At 45.6% G+C, this 23,540-nt stretch overlaps 1 protein-coding gene across 1 annotated transcript in view; it reads right to left on the reverse strand.

Moving 5' to 3' along the window:
* Window positions 1–3,201: 3,201 nt before the first annotated feature.
* The window catches only part of ARL13A (ADP ribosylation factor like GTPase 13A), a 33,038-nt gene continuing 12,699 nt past the window's right edge, over window positions 3,202–23,540 (reverse strand). Inside the window, exons 4-10 of the mRNA XM_060249706.1 lie at window positions 21,529–21,769; window positions 20,458–20,563; window positions 17,888–18,093; window positions 14,130–14,223; window positions 12,023–12,239; window positions 6,305–6,403; window positions 3,202–3,334 (exon numbers count right to left, since the gene is read on the reverse strand). Of these exons, the coding sequence (XP_060105689.1) occupies window positions 3,255–3,334; window positions 6,305–6,403; window positions 12,023–12,239; window positions 14,130–14,223; window positions 17,888–18,093; window positions 20,458–20,563; window positions 21,529–21,769 (1,043 nt within the window). The 3' untranslated portion in view covers window positions 3,202–3,254. The remainder of the gene's footprint in view (window positions 3,335–6,304; window positions 6,404–12,022; window positions 12,240–14,129; window positions 14,224–17,887; window positions 18,094–20,457; window positions 20,564–21,528; window positions 21,770–23,540) is intronic.

Below are 23,540 nucleotides of genomic sequence, written 5' to 3' on the forward strand. Positions count from 1 at the left end.
GAAGAGAATCGCAGTTATCCTGCCACATTGCCCCACCACCATTTCTTTCCCCTTGCTTCCTTTGCTCATAGCAGCGAAACTGACAAGGACTCTTTCTACACAGGTTGTATGGCTCAGGTTGGATGCTAATGGGCAGGGGTCCTTTTGTAGAAAAATAGGTGGTGGAGCTCATTAGCATAACTCATTAGTATATACCACCACCTCCACCAGCCAAAAGCAACCCAATGCAAGAAAAGAGAGCCCCGGGCGTATGAGGCCTGCTTGAGCTCACCCGGAGCTCTCCTTGGCCACCCACCCCCCAACAGCCAAAAGACCAGCAAGCCACCCGCTGCCCAAAATCACATAAGAAGTGGATAAAGGGTGGCACGGACTTCTCCAGGAGTTAATGAGGGCTGCTGGTACGGCAAAGCTCCGGGTGACTGGCCGGCTACTCTCCTACTCCAGGGATTGTTATGCAGCTGCACCTACTATTCAATTGACAAGGTAGGTGGGGAGGAGGAGGGGGTGCTGTTAGAAAGGTTCAGGAGCTGTGCTCTTGTGAGCTCCTGCTGAATTCAAAGCCTGCTAATGGGAAGCAGGATTCTCCTACCCACCCGATAGCATTGCGGTCCATGCATGCACCTTCTAGCTTCTCTGTCCTTTGCAGTCTTTCAAAACCCGCTTCACTGTGATCTTTTTTCGAAAGACTGTAGCAAAGCCAGGCTGGCTGCTATGTGAACAGGAAAATCTGGTTCTTCCCAGTTCCTTCCTCATCAGCACCATTTCCCACACTCCCCACACAACAGAGGAACTTTTGCTTTTTAAATCAGTTATAGATATATCTACTGATTACCTCCCCCCAACCTGCAGCCACCAGTAATAGGGGGAAAATAGGATGCAGCAAGGAAAATCTGCCATGTAGAACCCCTCTGCTACTATGCTGAACCAGCGGCTGCAGTGACAAGAAAACTACTGAAAATTGTTGCTTTCTGAAAGAAGTTAAAGGGTTGCCAGCCTCCATATGGTTCTGCTTTAAATTCTTCCATATATCTTCCAGTTTGGTATAGTGGTTAAGTGTGCGGACTCTTATCAGTTTGGTGTAGTGGTTAAGCGTACAGACTCTTATCTGGGAGAACCGGGTTTGATTCCCCACTCCTCCACTTGCACCTGCTGGAATGGCATTGGGTCAGCCATGGATCTCATAGGAGTTGTCCTTGGAAGGACAGCTTCTGGGAGAGCTCCCTCAGCCTCACCCACCTCACAGGGTGTCTGTTGTGAGGCGGAGAAAGTAAAGGAGATTGTGGCTGCTCTGAGACTTTGAGATTCAGAGTATAGGGCGGGATATAAATCCAGTTTCTTCTTCTTCCTGGGGAACGGATAAAAGGAGGTACTTCTTCACCCAAAGGGTGATTAACATATGGAATTCACTGCCACAGGAGGTGGTGGCGGCTACAAGCATAGCCAGCTTCAAGAGAGGGTTAGATAAAAATATGGAGCAGAGGTCCATCAGTGGCTATTAGCCACAGTGTGTATATATATATGTATGTGTGTGTGTGTGTGTGTGTATATATATAATATAAATTTTGGCCACTGTGTGATACAGAGTGTTGGACTGGATGGGCCATTGGCCTGATCCAACATGGCTTCTCTTATGTTCTTATCAGTTCACCTGGAGAAAATGGCTGCTTTGGAAGGTGGATTCTATGGCATTATAACTCCATTGAAGTCCATTCCTCCCCAAACCCCGCCCTCCACAGGTTCCACCCTCAAAATCTCCAGGTATTTCCCAACCTTGAGCTTGGAAACCTAATCAAGGGCTTAGAAGAAATCTCATCAGTGAACCTCACAGTGCTGCAAACCTGTCAGTGTTGGTAGAGGACAGAGACGTGCGTGCCTGGGGAGGACTGAAGGAAATGAGCATTACATCCCTTGTAGTTTCCCCAAGCTCCTTGACAGCTGTCAGGTTAGGGATAAGCCACGGCTTAGAGACTGGCATGAAGGCACAGAGGAAGGCCACTTTTTCTGTAGAGAGCTCAGACCAGTATACGTGAAAACTGCCAAGTTGTATCAACGACCAGGTTCAGCTGTCTGAGTAAATGGCCAAAGGGGATTTGAATCCAGGTCACATCCAGCGCTACCACCTATACCAAGGGTCCCCAATCCCCAGGCTGTGGACCAGTACCGATCCATGGCCTGTTAACAACCAAGCCCTGAGTTGTATAATTATTTCATTATATATTACAATGTAGTAACAACAATAAGACGACGACGACATTGGATTTATATCCCACCCTCCACTCCGAATCTCAGAGTAGCTCACAATCTCCTATATCTTCTCCCCCCACAGCAGACCCCCTGTGAAGTGGGTGGGGCTGAGAGGGCTCTCCCAGAAGCTGCCCCCCATTCAAGGACAACTTTGCAAGAGCTACGGCTGACCCAAGGCCATTCCAGCAGCTGCAAGTGGAGGAGTGGGGAATCAAACTCGGTTCTCCCAGATAAAGAGTCTGCAAACTTAACCATTAGAAATGAAGTGCACAATTGTGTCATCCCTAAACCATCGTGCCCCCCATCCCAGTCTGTGGAACAAGAGTCTTGCACAAAACCGGTCCCTGGTGCCAAAAAGGTTGGGGACCGCTGACCTATACCACCTTAGTTCTGTCATCTTATGCAAATTTCTGTTCTTATTTTTAAATTTCTGGTAAAAAAAAAAAACCAGAGACTTTATTTTTTTAAAAAATGTACATCATAGTTCAGTCTAACAAACATTTAGCCAGTTTAGCTTTATGGTGCATCTGGAAATTGCACAGTCTTCAGACATGGGAATCTTTCCCACATTGCAGAGTTCTAAAGGAGTGAGGCAGTCTCTGAGAAGTACCCTCACTGTACATCTTATTTGAGCATGATATGAAGGCAGTGCTACTACAAGGGTGCTTGATGGGGCAGTGCCAGTATAAAGGAAGACATGGTTTTAAAGCATTCAAACGATTTGTCCTTTTTTGTAAATGAATCCAGAAGAAAGTCTCCGGAGGATGAGGCTGCAAATCTGCACTGGATTCTGATGATGTGGAAGTACAATCCCCAGAGTCATTCCTTCCCATTCTCATTCAGAGATTTGCTTGGAGGCAGCTGACTGACTGCTGTACACCAACGTCTCCTTTCTGAATGTCATGCAGTGTTTTGGTCCATCTCCAGATCAGGTGCTTAGTCTCCACTGCAGTTATTTTTAGCTTTGGCGGTACCAGTTTGAGACTCCTACCCTCAGGTTATTGACTGGCTCAGGAAATGCTAAATCCCTGCATCTTCTTCTGCCCCTCTTGTTGCATTTTCAGAGCCAGCATGGCTCTCCGATACAAATCTAGGGAACACAAACACACAGCTGATGTAATACATATAGCTGGCACTTTTTCCTAACTGCTACAGGTGCAAGGAGAAAAAAGCAACAACTCTACATCCTCATCTCTAAGGAAGCAATATGGTTTTGATAAAGAAGAAGAAGATATTGGATTTATATCCCGCCCTCCACTCTGAAGAGTCTCAGAGTCTCCTTTAACTTCCTCCCCCACAACAGAGGTGGGTGGGGCTGGAGAGGGCTCTCACAGCAGCTGCCCTTTCAAGGACAACCTCTGCCAGGGCTATGGCTGACCCACGGCCATGCTAGCAGGTGCAAGTGGAGGAGTGGGGAATCAAACCCGGTTCTCCCAAATAAGAGTCCGCACACTTAACCACTACTCCAAACTGGCGATTTATAGCATATTCCTGATAGCCTGACCACTTCCTTTTCTGGAAGAGGAAGTGGCTTGGGAAGGAGGCATAGCAGAAAAAGAAAGAAACTGAACAGATGCAACTTTCCCACTCTGAGGATGCCACAATGAGAAAAAGGTTCTTGCCTGCAGTTGTACAGCATTTGCACACACGCATGCACACACACACATATTTTCTTTAAGTGCCAATAGCTGCTGTCTGATCATGGTGGTCCAGTCATGGTACTTCACGTTTGCTCATATTTGGCCAATAAGATACCAAGGTTTTCACGTTTTACAAAACCCTACCCCAAGAACAAGAGCAAGAGCCCCGTGGCGCAGAGTGGTAAAGCTGCAGTACTGCAGTTGGAGCCCTCTGCTCACGACCTGATTTTGATCCCAGCGGAAGCTGGTTCAGGTAGCCAGCTCAAGGTTGACTCAGCCTTTCACCCTTCCGAGGTTGGTAAAATGAGTACCCAGCTTGCTGCAGGGAAAGTGTGGATGACTGGGGAAGACAATGGCAAACCACCCCGTAAAAAGGCCTGCCGTGAAAACATTGTGAAAGCAATGTCACCCCAGAGTCGGAAATGACAGGTGCTTGCACAGGGGACTACCTTTACCTTTTTACCCCAAGAACAGCCCTGCCAGACCATAGGTCCATCTTGTTCATCATCCAGCTTGCCACTTCAAATACGTCCAGAAGTGGGGCATGAAGGCAACAGCTCTCCCTTGCTCCCCAGGTTCCATTTAGCTATCAGGGTTCACAGGAGTAGGGAGCTCTGGGCCACATACGTGGCTCCTCTGTTTTATATCCAGAATAATTGGATTAGGTAGGTTCCACTGAGAGTGTGACTGGCCCAAAGTCACTCCCTTAGTGTCATGCTTGAATGGGGATCTGAACTCAGATCTCCTCCCTGCTCACTCCTACTTTATACCACACACATAACCTTTAGGTATTTCTCAACCATCGCCACCACCACCCAGCTATCCAACTACACCTTATGGCAGATAATTACATAAGTAAACAATGTGTTGAGTGCAGTAGTCCTGAATATATCATTCATAGGTTTCATGAGGTTTTAGCATTTTGGGAGAGATGAAGCAAACCCTCTCTATTCCTTTTCTTCACATCATGTATGATTTGCAAACCTCTTTTACAATAAGAATGTAAGAGAGAGTGATTAAAATGTAGCATTTGCTGCCAGAGGACATTGTGATGGCCACAGGAATAAACAGCTTTAATAGGGGATTAGATAGATTCGCGGAGAATAGGTCTGCCAGTGGCTATTAGCCATGGTGAGTGAGGGGAACCTCCATATTCAGAGGCGCTTATCCTCTGAATCTCAGAGTCAGGAGGCAGCATCAGGGTAATGCCTTGGGCTCTGTGCCCTATTGTTGGACCTCCAAAGGAACTGTTTGGCCACTGTGTAAGACAGTATGCTGGACTAGATGGACCACTGGTCTGATCCAGCAGGGCTCTTCTTATGTTTTAAATAGGAATAAAGCCCATTGTGAGGGCTTTAGAAAGCGGCTCTGGGCAAGTGCTCTGGGCAAGTGCTCTCCACGCCAAGCTGTCTTCCCACCCACCTAAGGCAGCCATTTTCTGTAGGGGAAGTGATCTGACTTCAGCTTTTTATCTTCTCCCTCCTCCCTGCAGCCTCTATCTAGGAAAAGTACAGTCTTTCTCCACAGTGGGGACCAAAGCAGCTTACAGCATTCTCCTTTCCCCCCTTTTGTTCTGCACAAGACCACTGTGAGTGGTCTGAAATCACAATGTGGACCAAAGCAGGAGGGAAGCCACCTTGGCAGGGTATAATGACACACCCTGCAAAGCAGCCATTTTCTCCAGGGGAGCTGATCTCTGCCATCTGGACAGCAACTGTAATTCTGAGTGATCTCCAGCCCTCACCTCGAGATTGCCAATGATAGTTCCCCAGGAGGAAATGGCTGGTTGCTGAACAGTAGCAAGCAACCAGGCCTCCAGGGGGAGCCTGAAAATCTCCTGGTATCACAACTGAACTCCAGACCACAGATCTCTCTTCCCTTGGAGAAAATAACTGCTTTGGAGGATGGACTCTGTGGCATTATACTCAGATGAGGCCTCTCTCCTCCCCAAACTCTGGCTTCCATAGATTCCCCCAGAAAATCTTTATGAATTTCTCACCAACCTGGAACTGACAACCCTAGTCAGAAGTGGGTCCAATGGTCCCTCAAAGACCAAAATAGGCCTGGAAGGGCCTCTTCCCCCAGCCTTTTACTGACAGAATCAAGCTTGGTTGCTTTTTACTGAGAAAACCAATGTCAGTTGCCTAGCAATAGCCACTGCCTAGCAGTTCCCCCATGGCCCAATCCTTGTCTGTCCTGGGTCCGGCAGTGGGCAGGGCACAGGACTGGAGTCAGCTAATGCCACACAAGTGCACTTGAGTGATATTTTGAGGAACCAATGGTTGATACAGCACACACCACAGCTAATGGGAGAGCTAGATTGGGCCAATTCCATAGGGCTTTTATATCTATAAGATGGTTGGTATACAAAGCATTGTGCAAAATCTAGAACGCCCCCCCCCCCCAACCACCTTTCCTACCAAAAGTGCTCGACAGGGGCTCAGCCGGTTGGGTCTCCATTTGCTCTTTGGTTTTGATTTTATTTTTCAGTATTTTATTTTTCTTCTTTGTGTTCTGTCCTGGAAGAACAGAAATGAACAAATGATGGTTTAATCATCCGGCAAGCCTATTTTGTGACCTTATCAGTTTGTTAGGACATTTAAAAAAAATAAAAAACAAGAAACAATTAATTTATTCCAGTTACAAAATCTGTCCACCATGGTAGCAAACAAATTAAAAACACAATGAAATCATACCCTACAAAGCATTGATATCAACCCCCAAAACTCTCACACCATCGTCACAATTAAAACCAAAGCTAAACATTCTTCCTCCAGTGATTCCCCAGATCAGTATGGAACTAAATTTGTAGCAACCTGGTATCCTCTACTGAATTATATGTCTGAAAACGGTATAATCCCAAAGAACCCTTAGTATAGAGCAGGGTTTCCCAAACTTTTCTTTCCCGTGGCCCGGTTATTTTTACACTTCTCTTTTGTGGCCCACTAAAATTTGGGGGTGGAGCCAGGAGGCTTTGGGGGTGGAACCGGGAGACAGAAATTATGTCCTTTCCTGTGGTGTCACTTCCAGGTCAAGGGCCAAGTGATGTCACTTCCGGGGCACATCCCTTCTTCAACAGCACTAGCCAGTGTATGCAGTTGGGAGTGCTGTTGTCATTGCCATCAGGAATGCCAGCACTGTGTATCACCCACACTGGGCCCTTGCAGCTGCTCTACCTCAAAATATGCTGCCACATTTAATAGGCCCTTCCTTCAGCTGCTGCTACTGGAACCCTGCCTCAAGCTACAGCCAAGCTTGCTTGATTTCAAGAAAATCTTTTGACAGCTATTTTTCATACTTTTCCTTGGCTGAAACATTGGGAAATTGCTGAGAAAGGTAGCAGAGAATTATACTGCAATTAATTAATTAATTTCAAGCTATATGAAGTTCATACAAGCTTTTCTGCAGTTATCCCCAAAAATATATTTATGAGGGGCTTGCAGCTTTTTACTGGCTGTGTTTCCCATGCCTTTAAAAGCATCCTGTTCTGCAGATATTTAGCCAGTGAACTTCTTTCATACTTTTAAATATCTACAGGAGGAGTTTAATTTTGGTGTCATACAGCTGTTAAAAGCAGGACCAGTAAAATGGTGTCAAGTTCAAAGTACCATCAATTCCAGTGCTGTTAAGATATACAGCAGTAATCTCCAGTAATCTCTCTCTGCCCCACACCTCTCACTCACTCACACAGAAATCTCATAGAAAGGCCAGCTGGTTACAACTGGGGGTGCCAACTTTTCATTGGCAGAGCTCCTATGTCTGCAACAACAGTATGATGAACAGAAAAGTTTCATCCAGTAAAAATGAAAGGAAAGAAAGAAAGAAGAAGGGAAACAAAGGGAAAGAATGAAATGGAAGGAAAAGAAAATAAAGATATGGAAAAAAGAACATAAGAGAAGCCATGTTGGATCAGGCCAGTAGACCATCCATTCCAAAATTATCTCACACAATGTCCAAAAAGCACCAGAATGTCCACCAGTGGGGCCAGGGCACTAGAAGCCCTCCCACTGTTGCTTCCCCGCCTCCCCCAGCACCACGAATACAGACAGAGCATCACTTGCAGGGAAAGAAAGAAAGAAGGGGACAAAGAAGAAAAAAAGCCTTCCTCACCATCAGATGACTCCAGCCCGCAACAATTCTGCCCAGGGGTCATTTGGTAAAAAAAAAAAGCTACTGAAATGCCCACTCCCCACCCCTCCCAGCTGAAAAAAAAATCCCTCTTCTTTGCCACTCAGGCCTCCTGGAGAAATCTCCCCAAAAGAACATACTGCAAGGCACATGAAAGCTCATACCTTGAAGAACACTTCATGGGTCTAAAGTGCCAGTGGACTCCAGCTTTTCTCTCAAACACTGTGGTGGTGGGGGGGGGGGGGGAGAAGGAAGGAGAGGCAGCCCAGATCCTCTCTGCACAACACAGTGATGGGGGAAGGAAGGAAGCCAAATGGAGCTCAGGCTTTGAAGCCTGTGTCAGTCTTCAAGGCTAGCTTTTCTCTGCACAACAGAGAGACGGGAAAGGAAGGAAGCAGAGCAGAGGTCATGCTTTGCTGGGTGTGGAGCTAGCTTTGGCTTTTCTTGTGACCCAGTAGTGAGCCTTCTGTGGCCCGGTACCGGGTCACGACCCTACGAATGGGAAACACTGGTATAGAGCAATGTTTTACTTCTAAATGTTAAATTTGATGTTGTATTTTTGTTGATTATACTTTTGTCGATTTGAGCGTAGTGTAGTTATTATATTAATTAATTGCACTAAGATAACATCAGAAGCTGTAAGAAGAGAAAACAAAATATATATTTTTTAAAAACCCAAAAGCTAAAACACATATAAAGGTAAAGACAGTCCCCCGTGCAAGCAGCAGTCGTTTCCGACTCTGGGTGATGTCGCATCATAACGTTTTCACGGCAGACTTTTTACAGGGTGGTTTGCCATTGCCTTCCCCAGTCATCTACACTTCCCCCACAGCAAGCCGGGTACTCATTTTACCGCCTCAGAAGGATGGAAGGCTAAGTCAACCTTGAGCTGGCTACCTGAACCCAGCTTCTGCTGGGATCAAATTCAGGTCATGAGCAGAGAGCTCCGACTGCAGTACTGCAGCTTTACCACTCTGTGCCACAGTACAAAAACATTAAAGCATATAGAACAGGGAGACAGGATCACCGAGGAAATATCAAATGATATTTTTTAAAAATTCAATGGAAAAGGGCAGATGACTCTCCCTGGGGAGAGAGTTCCAGACTGGGAGCCAATGTAGATGGGCAGGCCCAGACTGAAGTAATGATGGCCAGTATGACCTACTCCAGTCAACAACTTGGCTGCAGTGTTCTGTACTAATTGAAGTCCCTGAACACTTTTCAAGGGCATCCCTCTGCAGAACACATTGCGGTAATCTAATTGAGATCTTTTCAGTCCACAAAGGCCGCATCTGGCTAACCAGCCAAAGCTGGTTAAAAGGCATTCCTGGTGACAGCTGCTTACCCAGTAGTAGGCCTGAGTCCAAGAAATGCTTTTTTTATTTGCCAGCTGGAATGAGCAAAACCTTCACTTTGCGTTTTTAAAAGTTTTGCCCTCGTCTCTGGGCAGAGACCAGGCAAAGAGGAGGAAGTCAGGCAATGGCTTTCCTGACTCATCTCAGCTACCTCTTAAGAAATTATAATGGGTTTAGCTAGAGACAATGGGGGAGGAGTCCAGTCCCCCCTCCAAACAGGGAACAGAGATTTGAAGGAATTAAGAAGAATTTCCAGGAAAAGTTTCTCTGACCTAGCCTGATCTGGTCAGAGGGTAGGGGAATAGAAAGGTGAGAAAACTCAAGAGAGCAGACAGAACTCTTAACTGAGGACTGGAGCAGGTAGCCATTAACCATGTGGTGGCCTGAAGAATACCATCCAAAAGGTTACCATCCAAAAGAGCTTGAGGAGCTGCAAGGTAATGAGTACTGTGTAGAGAACTAAAACATCCTAGGGTTGCTAGGTCCTACCTTGCTCCTGGCAGGGGGATCTTGGAGCCTCTTCTGGAGTCCTCTGCCCTGCATGCTTTGCATGTGTGGTGTAATGACATCTCCTAGAACTGACACCATCACATTGCCAATGTTGCATGTGATGCTCTAGGCTTTGGGTTAAAACTCTATGGTCTTTTAGCTACAAAACCATAGAGTTTGCTAAAAAAAACAGTGTTGTCATGCAACGTCCCAAATTTAACTTCTGAGTGATATCATCACATCAGGGAAGACACGCAATGACATCCCTGTTGGGGGGCGGGTGTTCTTTGGTGGATTGGAGCCCTGCAAAACAGGGGATCCCGTGGCTGGACCAGGGGCCTGGAAACCCTAGACTCACGAAACATGCAGAACGCTTGAGTGCACATGCTATCTGTTGCAGCTTCTGAACATTATTAATATCTGTCCTTCTGTCTCTTTGGACTTTTTCCAGGCAGCCATCCAGCAGAACCAGAGGCAAAAAGAAGCCCAGTTTGCTGTTCCAAGCACCTGCTGACCCTGCAAAAGCAGCAGTGTTCAGCATGTTTGAGGAATAACAAATAAGAGTTGGGCTGCCATGTCAGTATTTGTCACCATTCTGGAAATTAACAGTAGGTTTGTCTTGCCAACATAATCAAAGGAAATAGATTTGGTTAGCAGCTTATGGAAACTTTATGTGCAAACCTTTCATAGCATTCTGTATTTGCTGCAGAATTCTTGTAACAAGACATTTCCAGGGAGGGCAAAGGTGATTAGCAATTCTTTCTCTTTCCCTCCATTCATCTTCCTTCCTGTCCTCTTCTCACTAGAGACCTCATCCAATTAAACTGCTACAGTCTCCAAATGGATGCTAAAGCCATGCTGCTGGGAACAGCCCAAAACGAGTCCACTGTTTAACTGTTACACATGAGCTCTTTTGGATCAGACCAGTGGAAGCTCTAGGCCAGCATTCTGTGTCACACAGGGGCCAACCAGTTGCCTTTAAGGGCCAATAAACAGGCCACAGACACCAGGCCCTTCCATAGATGGTGCTTCCTAACACTGGAGTTCAGACATTTGAGGGTGAAAGAGATAAGGTTGTCGTTTGATGAAAATGTTGACTCTGCAAACAGTGGTGGAAAAGGCAAACTCCATGCTGGGGGTGATGGACTGAAAATGCTATGCCAATGTGTAATGTCTTTGTATATAAAGCTACGGTGTGGCCGCATTTGATATACTTTGTGAAACCCTGGTAAGCCATATCTCAAAAAGGATACTGCAGAGCAGGAAAAAGGTACAGAAGAGGACAACCAAAATGATTAAGGGCTTGGGGCATCTTTTCTATGAACAAAAGCATCTTTTCAGTTTAGAAAAAGGTGACACGGGAAGAACATGACAGAGGTTTATAAAATCATACACGAGGCGGAAAAAGTGGATAGAGGGAGAAACTGATAGACAAAAGGAAATACGTCTTTACTCAACAAGTAATTAAACTGTGAGATTCACTGCCAGTGATGGCCACAAACACAGATGGCTTTAAAAGGGAGCTAGTCAGATTCATGGAGGAGAGGTCTGTCCATCAATGACTACTAGAAGAAGAAGACTGCAGATTTATACCCTGCCCTTCTCTCTGAATCAGAGTCTCAGAGCGGCTTACAATCTCCTATATCTTCTCCCCCCACAGCAGACACCCTGTGAGGTGGGTGGGGCTGAGAGGGCTCTCACAGCAGCTGCCCTTTCAAGGACAACTCCTGTGATAGCTATGGCTGACCCAAGGACATTCCAGCAACTGCAAATGGAGGAGTGGGGAATCAAACCCGATTCTCCCAGTTAAGAGTCCGCACACTTAATCAATACACCAAACTAGCCATGATGACTAAGGTCTTGATATGTGTAGAGATGGCAGACCTTTGAATCCCAGCATTCAGAATATACATCTGGGCAGGCCTTGGCAACTGTGTCCTTCTGGGCAAATGGTTTGAATGCTGCCTGAAAGGTAATGCTGGACTAAACTCTGGTTCAGCAGGACTCATCTTATGTTCCAATACTGCGGCCTGCACTTTTGGGGAAAGTTGTGGCTCCCTACAAATGGCTGTAGCACATATAGAAAAGACCTTGGGGTAAGAACTTCAAGTATCACTGCTGCTGTATGTGATTTCAAATGTTTGTTTAACATTAGTTCATATTTACCTGCTGGAGTTGGAGATGTTTCATGAATTCTGGGATTCTCTTGGGCAACCCTGTTTTTCTGGATGAGGCCAAGGATGGTTCCGACTTTGCTTCCACTTACTTCCATTTTGTGTTTGTCATCGGCAGCCAATGTGCTGTCTGACTGCACCAAACCTTTCTTCATCTTGAGCTTTACTTTCTTCTTCTTTTTCTTGGGAGCCGTCGTTCCTTCCTCTTTCTGCACAAAGACCAAGGAAGGGCAAGCATATATCCATGAAAGCGCTTTCAGACGCTTACCGTCCAAAACGTTTTGCTCATATTTGCTTCCTACGGTATAAAGTTGTGAGCTACTGCATAAATTAGTTTATTCTGGGGCCATTTTTCCTAAGACAAAAATGTGTGAACCAGAGGCTAAAAAAACGTGAGCTAACTCACACTAACTCAGCTTAGAGGGAACACTGCCCACAATACATCAGGTAGCATACTTGAGTATGCCGGGAGACCAGCTTCCTATACTTTCAGCTGGGTACTATCTCCTCCCAAGAAAAGATGGCCATCCCAAGATACTTTTATTTACATTGCTTTTACCCTACCTTTCTCTGCAATAGGGATCCAAAAGTGGCTTACATCATTCTTGTCCATTTTATCCTCAAACCAACCCTGTGAGGTAGGTTAGGCTGAAAATCAGTAACTGGTCCCAGGTCATCCAGCAAACTCTCAGGGCAGGGTGGGAATTTAATCCTCTAACCACATCATCACATGTTGTCCTCATTACAGACAGTGGCTTAGCAATGGGGAATGCAGCTCATCAGTAGTGGATGGAGTCTGTGTGTATTACACAGCCCGCATTCAAGCGCTGACATTTCTAATTAAACAACTTTTTGGTTGTACAAAACAGAGATTATGTTTTTGTTGTTTTATTGATCCCGCATTGAACAGGGGGATCAACTAGATAGATACAATAAAATAATAAAATAGATGGCCTGTATGGCCACCTCCAACTCTTATGATTCTATGAAGTCAAAGTTCTGTGGCAAGAAGCATCTCAGCCCTGCAACTTTCATAAAATTAGCAAAAATGCATATGGTATGAGGTTTTGTCAGTTACTGACCAAAAGTATCCAAGCAGATATGAATGTGGTCAAGGTTTAATGGAAATCAGATACATAGCAATGACCCTCTGCTGGAAGGCCATTGCCAAGAATGGTTTGAGTACAAACAGTGGTGATTATTATAGCAAATAAAAAACGTGTGAAAGTTAAGCTGCCCCCAGTGTTCGTTATAGTTCCCAGGGTTTGGAGTAAACTCGAGACATCTTCCCTGGGTCTTCAAGGTTACAATACATTCTCTCTGTTGCTGTTCTAAGTCGTTGCCATAACTACCAGATAGCCAGTTCCCCATAATAGCCACCATCCTCCACAGCTTGGAAAATTATGGTTACAAGCAAGCACGCAAGATAGACACTAGAACACCTGTTGTATAAATTTGTGAATACATGAAAATCATAACATATCGGGGAACCTGACATACGGTTGCTTATTAAGTCTGCTTCTGCTCATTGCAAAAATTGAGAAGGGGGGCAAAACTCTACATTCCATCAGTGGAAACCCTGCAGATCTCATTCTACACCTGAGACTTCCCCAGGCATTCTCCACATGCTGGCAAACCTACTTCACAGTCTTGAGAACTAGAAACTTGGGATGGATATTTTGTTTTAATGGAAATGTGCTATTTTGCACTTGGTGCTCATTTCTGCATTTGCAACGATAAAATAATAGAATATAAACAGCACACAGAACCCACAGACCTTTTATTCTTCAGATGCGATCCCCGCAGAACATACTAACTCTACAAAAACATCACATTTATTTTTTTCTGTGTCTTGCGTAGAAACACCTGCAACTTGTGGCTGGTCTAAGCCTGGCACCTTGCTTCTAGCGAGTTCTCATCAAAAGACGTACTCTTATTCCCTCTTTCTTTTCAAGTGACACTCCTCCTAATGGGCATATGACATGAACAGAACAACCCATGAAACACAATAGTGATCCCTGTTACGGGTATTCTGGCCCTGCAACTCGCAACAACCGCAACACCGGCAGGCAAGTGTTCTGCAAAAAGGAGCAGGTTACCTGTGAGAGAATGTGCTGGGAGTGCTTTGGTGGTTTGCTTTCCTCTGGCTTGGCATTTCTGTATTGGGAGCTCTCTCTCTTAGCCGGTGGCTCCCTGAAGGATAGGAGGCAGACGTAAGACATTAGTTAAAACTGCAAGGCATCGTATATACAGGTTCTCCTCTTCCCACAGCCTAGGACTCCAGTTAAGCTAGCAACCTCCAGCCTCAAGCTTTGCTGTCTTCTATGGTGCCTTGGGAATCATAGAGGCAAAATACCAATGTGATGCAAGATGAGGTTCTGAAACAACTTGGCTGAAAAGCACACAATATCGCAATCATGCTGGAGCTAAGCAGGAAGGGGTCTGGTTCATACAGTTCTATGGGCTCCATGATGGAAGAAAGGCAGGAAAGAAATAATAAAACCTGTCCTCAAATCCCTACGCACTTGAGTAGTCTCTAGTCTAGGGCAACTCTTTCTTAGCCTGAGTTGACCATCTATAAAATAAACTTTGTAGGAGCATGAAAAATACAAGGATCATGACACATATCATGCTGCAATGCAGTTATAAAACATTGTCAGGATCTTAGTTTCTTTTTAAAGTTACCAGGCCGTGACAACCAGTGGGAGTTTTGGGGGTGGAGGGACAAGGGACACAGCAGCAAATGTGCTGTGATGTCACTTCCGGGGGGCGGGGAGAGGGACAGAAGTAACGTAAGTCTAGGAACAGCCATTGATTCCTAGAGGTAACTTACATCGCTACTTGGTTCCCCTTGGAAATAGGCTTGTGAGGTCCCCTTGGCACTCCGGCAGGGGGACTGAGGGGCATTACAGGGGTGGAAGGAGATGTTGCATGATGTTGCACAACATGCTGACATTACCTGGAAGTGACATCACAGTGTTGGTGACACCAAGGGCAATGGTCTGGTTTTTGGGTGAAACTCAGTGGTAAATTTGCCCTCAAACCATACAGCATCCCCAAAAACCAGAGCATCCCTGTGTGACGTCCCCAATGCGATGATGTCACTGATGTCATTGCATCAGGGACATTGCATGGTGACATCCCTGTTCAGGGGAGGGGTTTCCTCTGCTGGTCAGCTGGACCTAGAGACTGGCAACCCTACCTGGAAATGACATCGCACACAGAAAACCAATGTTTATTTATCTGTTTCCTGCTGCTGTTTAAAGCAGTGGTGGGCAACATGGGCTTCTAGCAGAAGGTCTCTCACCAGAGTGGAAAACGATGCCTGGCAGCCCTACCTCCTTCTATGCCTAATTCCTACTCATCCAAGCTGCAGCCTTGGTGGTGGCTAATGATGCCATTCCAAAGTTCAGGTAGCTGACTTCTGGGATCCGTCACCTGCGGCAACTCTGAGTCTGGCACTTGGAGGGGAGCCCAGAGTGGCTTTTTCTTCAGCATGGGACTTTTACAGGGGGGAGGGGACTAACATCAACTGCCCTCTGTGCTCTCCATGTGTCCTGAAGCTCCGCGGTCATGAAAGCGGGCATATCAGCAGAAAAAGATGAACGCCTGACCGCTTTTATGCTTTCACTTTTCCCAGTACATCTTTAAAGCAGCATTTTCCCACTTCTAAAGTGACGACTCTACTTAACAAGTAGGTGTTTTTTCTAATTCTACTCCCCGATGGGTCACTCTGCATAACAACAAAAGACTAGCTCAAAAGCTCAAAAGGCCTTGAAAAGCTACGAGCAGTCTTAACTATTTAAACTGGATTGAATATAATCATTAAAATTGACCCGGACTATAATTGGATATATATCAAAGAGATTACCAAGAATTTGCAATACGATCTGAACACAAAGGAGATATACAGTAGAGAGTTCTGTCTGTCTGTATCTGAAAGAATGGTTTCTAAAATTTCAGTTGAAGCTGTTGTAGAACGGGGATTAACAGGAGCTTGAAGCGAATTTACAATCTGATTTAAGAGACTGAGTTTTGATATGGCACCGTTTAATGAAATGTCACATGGAAAAGATATTTGCGCAAATGTAATATCTCTGAAGGAAGATCTTATCTCATTTATGCAGCTCCTTAGAGATTATTTTATGCTGACAGCTAATGATGAGGGAAGAAGATCCAACAGCTAATTAAATGGTAAATCTACAGGGGTCCAGTACTAAAGAGAGTGTATTGATGGCAGTGAAAGTGGAAGGGGAAACTGATATTTTGCGAAGCAAACAAAGGAAAAGTAAGATGGCGTCTTGTAACACACTTTCAAAACTAGACCGGAAATCAAGATGCAGTAAAATCAAGCGGAGAGGGGAAAATGGTGATGAATTCTTCCCCCTGTGGTTTAGGGGACAGGTCATGTTGAGAAGAGAAAAGCTGCACTCCAATCAACAAATCAAGATTTGAAAGGTCATTCGAAAAAAGGATTTTGGATTCTTTTCTTCTGCTTTGGTGAATGGCTGAACAAGGAACTCTGACTAAGAAGTGAAATGTGATATCAAAAGATAAACTGTGATTAAACGGGCTGCCAAGGATAAAATTTGGGTGCAGAAATCAAAGGAATTTAAAAGTTTTAAATCTTTGGGAAGAAGGACTCTGGAATCTGGATTTTTTGTTTTTTTCCCTTTCCTGGTGAATAAATAAACATGTAACCATTAATAATGAACAGATGTTAAACTTTAAAAGAATAAGGGAGATCTTGAAGAAGTAACGTTAATGAGTGTAGTTAACATATTTCTCTATATAATAGATGTATTGACAGTTTGCCTATTTAGTGAGACTGCTTATAATTATGTAAGAATAGAATCAAGGGTGAAAGGCAAATAGCATAATTGCTGTGGAATTTGGTAGACTTGGTAATTTGGCAGACTTACTTTTAATATGTTATCAGGAGAAATGGTTTAGACGGAGATAGACAAATTATTCAGTTGTATTTTATGTATTTTATGTAATTTGCTATGGACAAATAAATGATTTTTATGTGCTTCTTTTAATAAGGATTTTGCTAAATCAGCAACTTAATTTGTGCTTACTATAGGCATAAATTAAATTAGATAAAATTGATGTTGAGACAGTTTTGAAAGAAAAAAATCTTTTTTCTCAACTGGTTATATTTACCGTATTTTTGGACCATAAGACGCACTTCCCCCCCAAAAAAACTGGGGGGAAAAGTGCGTGCGTCTTATGGTCCGAATACTAAAAGATGAGGGGGGAGGGGCCTGCAGCCCCCGGGAGACAAGCGGCGAGATCGCTCCCTCCGCCCCCACCGCAAACCCAGCACTTCACAGGGAGCGATCTCGCCGCTTGTCTCCCAGCCAGGCGTGCTTCCCTCGCGCCTGTGTGCCTGGCTGGGAGACAAGCGGCGAGATCGCTCCCTGCGAAGTGCTGGGTTTGCGGTGGGGGCGGAGGGAGTCACCGCTTGTCTCCCAGCCAGGCACCTGCGTCTTATGGTCCGGTGCATCCTATGGACCGAAAAATACGGGTAATTTGTGTTTAAGAAGAATTATTTAGATTTACATTGCTTTACTAGTTTATTAAAAGAAATCATTCCTTTTTTTATTCTGGTAAAAGAAGAAAGGAAGGTAATATTTAAGGAGATTTTTATACTTGTAGGTAGAATGATTTGAGCATTTTATTGGGAGGTGGAATTATAATTGATATATTTGTACTGGTTTCTGTTTCTGTTTTCCCCATTCTGTCAAGGTTCCTTTTCCCTCTTTTTATGTATCTTCTGCAATGCTTCTTTTTTGTAGTTTAAATCAATAAAACTTTTAAAATTCAAAGTTCAGGTAGCAACAGGAAAGAGAACCTGTCTTCCCGGGTCTTGCTCCGGGGTCTCCGTGCCTTCCGAGGTATGTCCCGCTCTGGTAATGCTTGTAGTTCAAGGCCATCTTCCTGGACGCGGTCACACAGGACTTCATAGTCGACAGCAACAGTGCTCAAGAGCCAGTGAAGCCCTTGGACGAGGGTCCAGCACTGGGGCTTGGGAAGCTTTTTGATGGCTGAACAAGGTTCCTGCAAAATGGTACAGAAGACAGTTTAGACTGAAACCCACAGGATCAAGACAACCCCGCCCTTTGCAGGACCAGGACAAAAAACCCCTCCCCACACAAGATCAAGACCCGCGGTATCCAGAAGTTGAATGGAAGCCTCAAAGGCTATGAAAGCTCAGCTAAGGCACTGATCTTCAAGCAGGAGCCTGGCCATGATTTATAAGAGGTATGTCAGAAGCACCGCTTTAGCTGGGATTCAAAAAGATAAGAAAAAAACAAGGAAATGAAAGTGTGAGCAAGAGAGCAGAAGAAAGCTAGGCTGAAGGTAGGGATCAGCATTTGTTAGCCGCCCTGAGCCTGCTTCGGCGGGGAGGGCAGGATATAAATAAAATGTTATTATTATTATTATTATTCAAATCTCTAAGTTTTAAACTGCCAAAAGCAGCTGTGGGGAGGGGATTGATCTCAACCAGGACTATGGAAGGGTTAATTCTCCCCCCCCCCCCAGCCATTTCTGAGAGCGACACAAAATGGTTATAACTAGGGCTTTTTTTGAGCAGGAATGCACAGGAACACAGTTCTGTCCGTCTAGCTTGGTGTCAGGGGGTGTGGACTAATATGCAAATATGTTCGTGCTGGGGATTTTCTTCAAAAAAGCCCTATGTGAAACAATGGTAATATCAGGGGCTGTGCCCTAATATGCAAATGATTCCCCCTGGTTATAACATTTTTATCCATCCTCCATTTCATCCTCACAACAAAAACCCTGGAAGGCAAATTAAGCAGAGAGTGAGTGAAGAAGAGATTGGATTTATACCTTGTCCTTCACCCAGAGTCTCAGCAGCTTACAGTCTCCTCCCCTTCCTCTCCCCAAAACAGACACCCTTATGAGGTAGGTGGGGCTGAGAGAACTGCTCTTGAGAGAACAGCTCTAAGAGAACGGTGACTGGCCCAAGATCACCCAACTGGCTTCATGTGAAGGAGTGGGGAATCACACCCAGTTCTCCAGAGTAGAGTCCACCACTCTTAACCACTACAGCCAACTGGCTGAGTGATTGGCCCAGCAAGCATCCATGGCAAAGTGAGGATTCGAACCTGAGGCTCCCGGATCCTAATCCAGCACTACTCTCTGATTCCATTCAGCGTTGCGGGGGAGGGGGGGGCAACATTAAAATGGAACAGGCAATCTGATTAGTGGCAGGCAAGCAGAAGAAACATTGCCATAAAGCCCCATGAGAATGACCAAGAAAGATGGCAGAGACTTACACTTTCTTCATTCCTTTGTGGCAGCCAGTGCGGTTAGAGCAGTTAGAGCAGGGGTGTCAAATTTAAAGCCTGAGAGCTAGAACCAGCCCATTCAGGGCTTTTACCCAGCCTGCAAGCAACTGATATGTATGGAAATGTAAGGTTCTTCCCCTTTTATGGCATTCATTGCAGGGGTGGGGGGTGGGGACTAGTCTTGCATATGATTAAATATATTTATTGGGGGTTTGTGAATTCCCCAGTAAACCAATTGCTTTCACTGCTAAGAATCAATAGTATTTTGAGTAAAAATAATGTCATTAACTGGGTTTGCCTGTGTTCTTTATAAAACTTGTATCTCCAGTACCTGGCTTTGCATTTTATGGGACACATGACTTGGCCTGACAGTGACATTTCTATCAGATCTAGCCCTCATGTGTTTGCCATAGGAACCTGTTGCATGATCTTGGTCCAGTCATTCACTCTCTGCTTCATCTGCCTTTCAGGGTTTTTGTTGTGAGGACAAAAATGGAGGACAGGAGAGAACGATGCATTGGAGAGAGAGGGGAAAAAAGGTACAGGTAGTCCCCTGTTTGGGATGACATCTTATCACGATGACCTCGGAAGGATGGAAGGCTGAGTGAACCTTGAGCCGGCTACCTGAACCCAGCTTCTGCCAGGATCAATCTCAGGTTGTGAGCAGAGCTCAGACTGCAGTACTGCAGCTTACCACTCTGCTCCATGGGGCTCCTATTGGAGAGATGGTGTGGGGGGAAGGTCCCCTGTGCAAGCACCAGTCGTTTCTGACTCTGGGGTGACGTTGCTTTCACACCGTTTTCACGGCAGACTTTTTACAGGGTGGTTTGCCATTGCCTTCCCCGGTCATCTACGCTTTCCCCCCAGCAAGCTGGGTACTCATTTTACCGACCTCGGAAGGATGGAAGGCTGTGTCAACCTGGAGCCGGCTACCTGAACCCAGCCTCCACTGGATCAAAGTCAGGTCGTGAGCAGAGCTTAGGACTGTAGTACTGCAGCTTTACCGCTCTGCGCCACAGGGAGAGATAGGCAGGGTATAAATAAAGTAAAGAAGAAGACTTCCAAGAGGAACTGCCAATATGAGCAAAGAAGGTTGTCCCATGCTTACAATGCGACACGGTGACTTGGTTTCATTCACAAGCTTCTCCAGAGACAGATACTCAATGATCTCGCAGGGCAGGAGCGCATCCAGTGTGTCCTGTTTGTTTGCCAGCCTTGAAACACCCGCACAGAAATCAGAAAACAGAACATCAAGACCCCATTAGCAAACCATGCAAACGTAGTTGTCCATTCACCCTGCAGCCACACAATATGGAGAAGGCAACTGATCTTCAAAAAGTACCTTGTCCTGTATGTCCTCCTAGGGATGTTTTCAGGGCTTTTTTAAAGCAGGAAAACAGAGGAAAGCAGTTCTGCCTGGCTTGGTATCAGGAGATGTGGCCTAATATGAAAATGAGTTCCTGCTGGGTGTTTTGAATCAGGAAAGTGATGCAGGGAGGGTGCAGACCCTTCTCCCCCAGGGTCCTGATTTGAATATAACCCTGAAGTGCTTGGGAAAATAAGTTCTGCATGCTTCTGAGTGTCTGTGAGGAATATGAGTTGGGTGAGATGGGTACAACCGCAACCTAGTTTGTGGAGTGACATCTCATGCAATTCAGTGCTTAAATCATCTTACCAAGGCCTGCCTTCAAGTAGAAGAAATTTGATTTACTCGGAGTCTCAGAGTGCTTTACAATCTCCTTTCCTTTTCCCTTCCCACAACAGACACCCTGTTAGGTAGATGGGGCTGAGAGAGCTCTGACAGAACTGTCCTTGAGAGAACAGCTCTGAGAGAACAGACTCAAGATCACGCCAGCAGGTGCATGTGGAACAGCGGGGAATTAAAGTTGGTTCTCCCATTTTAAAGTCTATGGTCTTAACCACAACGCCATACTGGCTCTAAGAGCTGGGTTCTCTATCTCTGTTAAACGGGAACCCATTCTTTGGAACCCCATGCACAGAGGATAAGGGGTTTAAATATTCCCTCCCGTTGCACTGTTTCCCCAAGAGAAATTCTTTGAAAGAAGAGAATCCTCTGCTTTAGGCCCCTTCTTCCTGATTTCTTCATTTATTCACACTCACGTGGTCATCCAAAGGGGACACAAAAAAGAAACTATGATGCAAACAGAACCAGGCTCACAGTAGCAGAGGCTTTCCTGCAACCTTGGGTTGCCCCAAGACACGGGTGAGGGTCCTCTTGACTTCTTCCATCTGCACCATGTCACCAGAGTCGAGCACAAAGATTATCCCGTGAGCTTTGCCGTAGTGGTTCCTCCAGGTTCGCTGTCCCCCGGTTGGGTCAATGAGGGATATCTCAAACCTGTCCACTCTGAGATCTGTCTGGTTTGGCTTCGTGGTGGGGAGAACTTCACAGGAGAGTACTGCACAGAGGAGATGGAAAATCAGACCCAACCAGTCATCAGTCCCCCCTACATAGATAGGGTTAAACATCAGGACTGTACACCACTAGCTTCCCCCTAATCTTTTTTAGGTTTGTAGCCAGGGCTTTTTTTTGAGCAGAAACGCACAGGAACACAGTTTCGGCTGGTTTGGTGTCAGGGAGTCCCACAAAAAAGCCCTGTGTGAAACAATGGTGATGTCAGGGGGTGTGGCCTAACATGCAAATGAGTTCTTGCTGGACTTTTTCTAACAACCCCCACCCCCCCGTTTGTAGCAAAGGGCATTGTAAAGCTTATGTTTCATCAGCTAAGTCTGGTATGTCAGATTTAAGTGGTAGAACTATCTGAATTCCAAAACTAACTAGCAATGCAAATAGGGTTGCCAAGTCCAATTCAAGAAATATCTGGGGACTTTGGGGGTGGAGCCAGGAGACTTTGGGGGGTGGAGCCAGGAGACATTGGGGGCGGAGCCAGGAACAAGGGTGTGACAAGCATAATTGAACTCCAAGGGAATTCTGGCCATCACATTTAAAGGTATAGCACACCTTTTAAAATGTCTTCCTTCCATAGGAAGGATAGGGGCACCTTCTTTGGGAGCTCATAGAATTGGACCCCCTGGTCCAATCGTTTTGAAACTTGGGGGGTACTTTGGGGAGAGGCACTAGATACTATACTGAAAATTTGGTGCCTCTACCTCAAAAAACAGCTCCCCCAGAGCCCCCGAAACCTCCAGATTAATTCCCCATTATACCCTATGAGAATTGATCTCTACATAGGGTATAATGAAGTGCTCAGCGGACGTTTCCCTCCCCCCCCCCCCGTTTCTGGCGACTGAAGCGAGGGATTGGCCTCTCTACTCATGAGTTGCTGCCAACTTTTTCAAAGTAACACAGACACCCCATCCCAAGAGGAAGCCTTTCAATCTGAGACTGAAGCCTCTGGAGCTGGAAACACACATGGCTCCTGTCCCCCTCCGGCCAGCTGACTGGGGGCGGGAAGTAGCCTGGGAAAGCGGAAGAACCCCGCTGGGAGCTGGGGATTGGCAAGCCTAAATGCAAACCTCTTTGCTGACTTCTGGATATGAACTTAAGACAATTTTCTTCCAGGGGAATTCTGGTGTCAATAACATTTTCCAAATGTGGTTATTTTGCCAGCTTGCTAGTATGTTTTTAATTGGCTGTTTTTATATGAAATCGGCTGCATTTGTTCTTTGCTCTTTAGTGTTGCTGTTAGCTGTGAGTGTGGCCAACTAGCAGAATACCTGCCTTGCATACAGTCTCAGGTTCAATTCCCAGCATCTCCACTGAAAGGATCAGGGAGCAGGTAACAGGAAAGATCTCTGCCTGAGACCTTGCACAACTGCTGCCAGTCAGAGTAGATAAGACCAACCTTGAGAAACCAAGGGTTTGGCTTAGTATAGGGCAGGGGTGGCCAGACTTACTTAATGCAAGAGCCACACAGAATAAACGTCAGATGCTTGAGAGCCACAAGACATGAATGTCAGATGTTTGAGAGCCACAGAGGGGGAAGGAAGGAAGGAAGGAAGGAAGGAAGGAAGGAAGGAAGGAAGGAAGGAAGGAAGGAAGGAAGGAAGGAAGGAAGGAAGGAAGGAAGGAAGGAAGGAAGGAAGGAAGGAAAATAGATGGGAGAGAGAGGTGGAAAGAAAGCAACTTTAAATGCATTCTCCAAGCTGCTAGCTGGCTTGGCTTAGAGAAGAGAGACATGCCAAGCCTATGAAGTGGTGGGGGCTTCA

This window comes from Heteronotia binoei, chromosome 11 (assembly GCF_032191835.1).
Source record: "Heteronotia binoei isolate CCM8104 ecotype False Entrance Well chromosome 11, APGP_CSIRO_Hbin_v1, whole genome shotgun sequence".
NCBI lineage: Eukaryota > Metazoa > Chordata > Lepidosauria > Squamata > Gekkonidae > Heteronotia > Heteronotia binoei.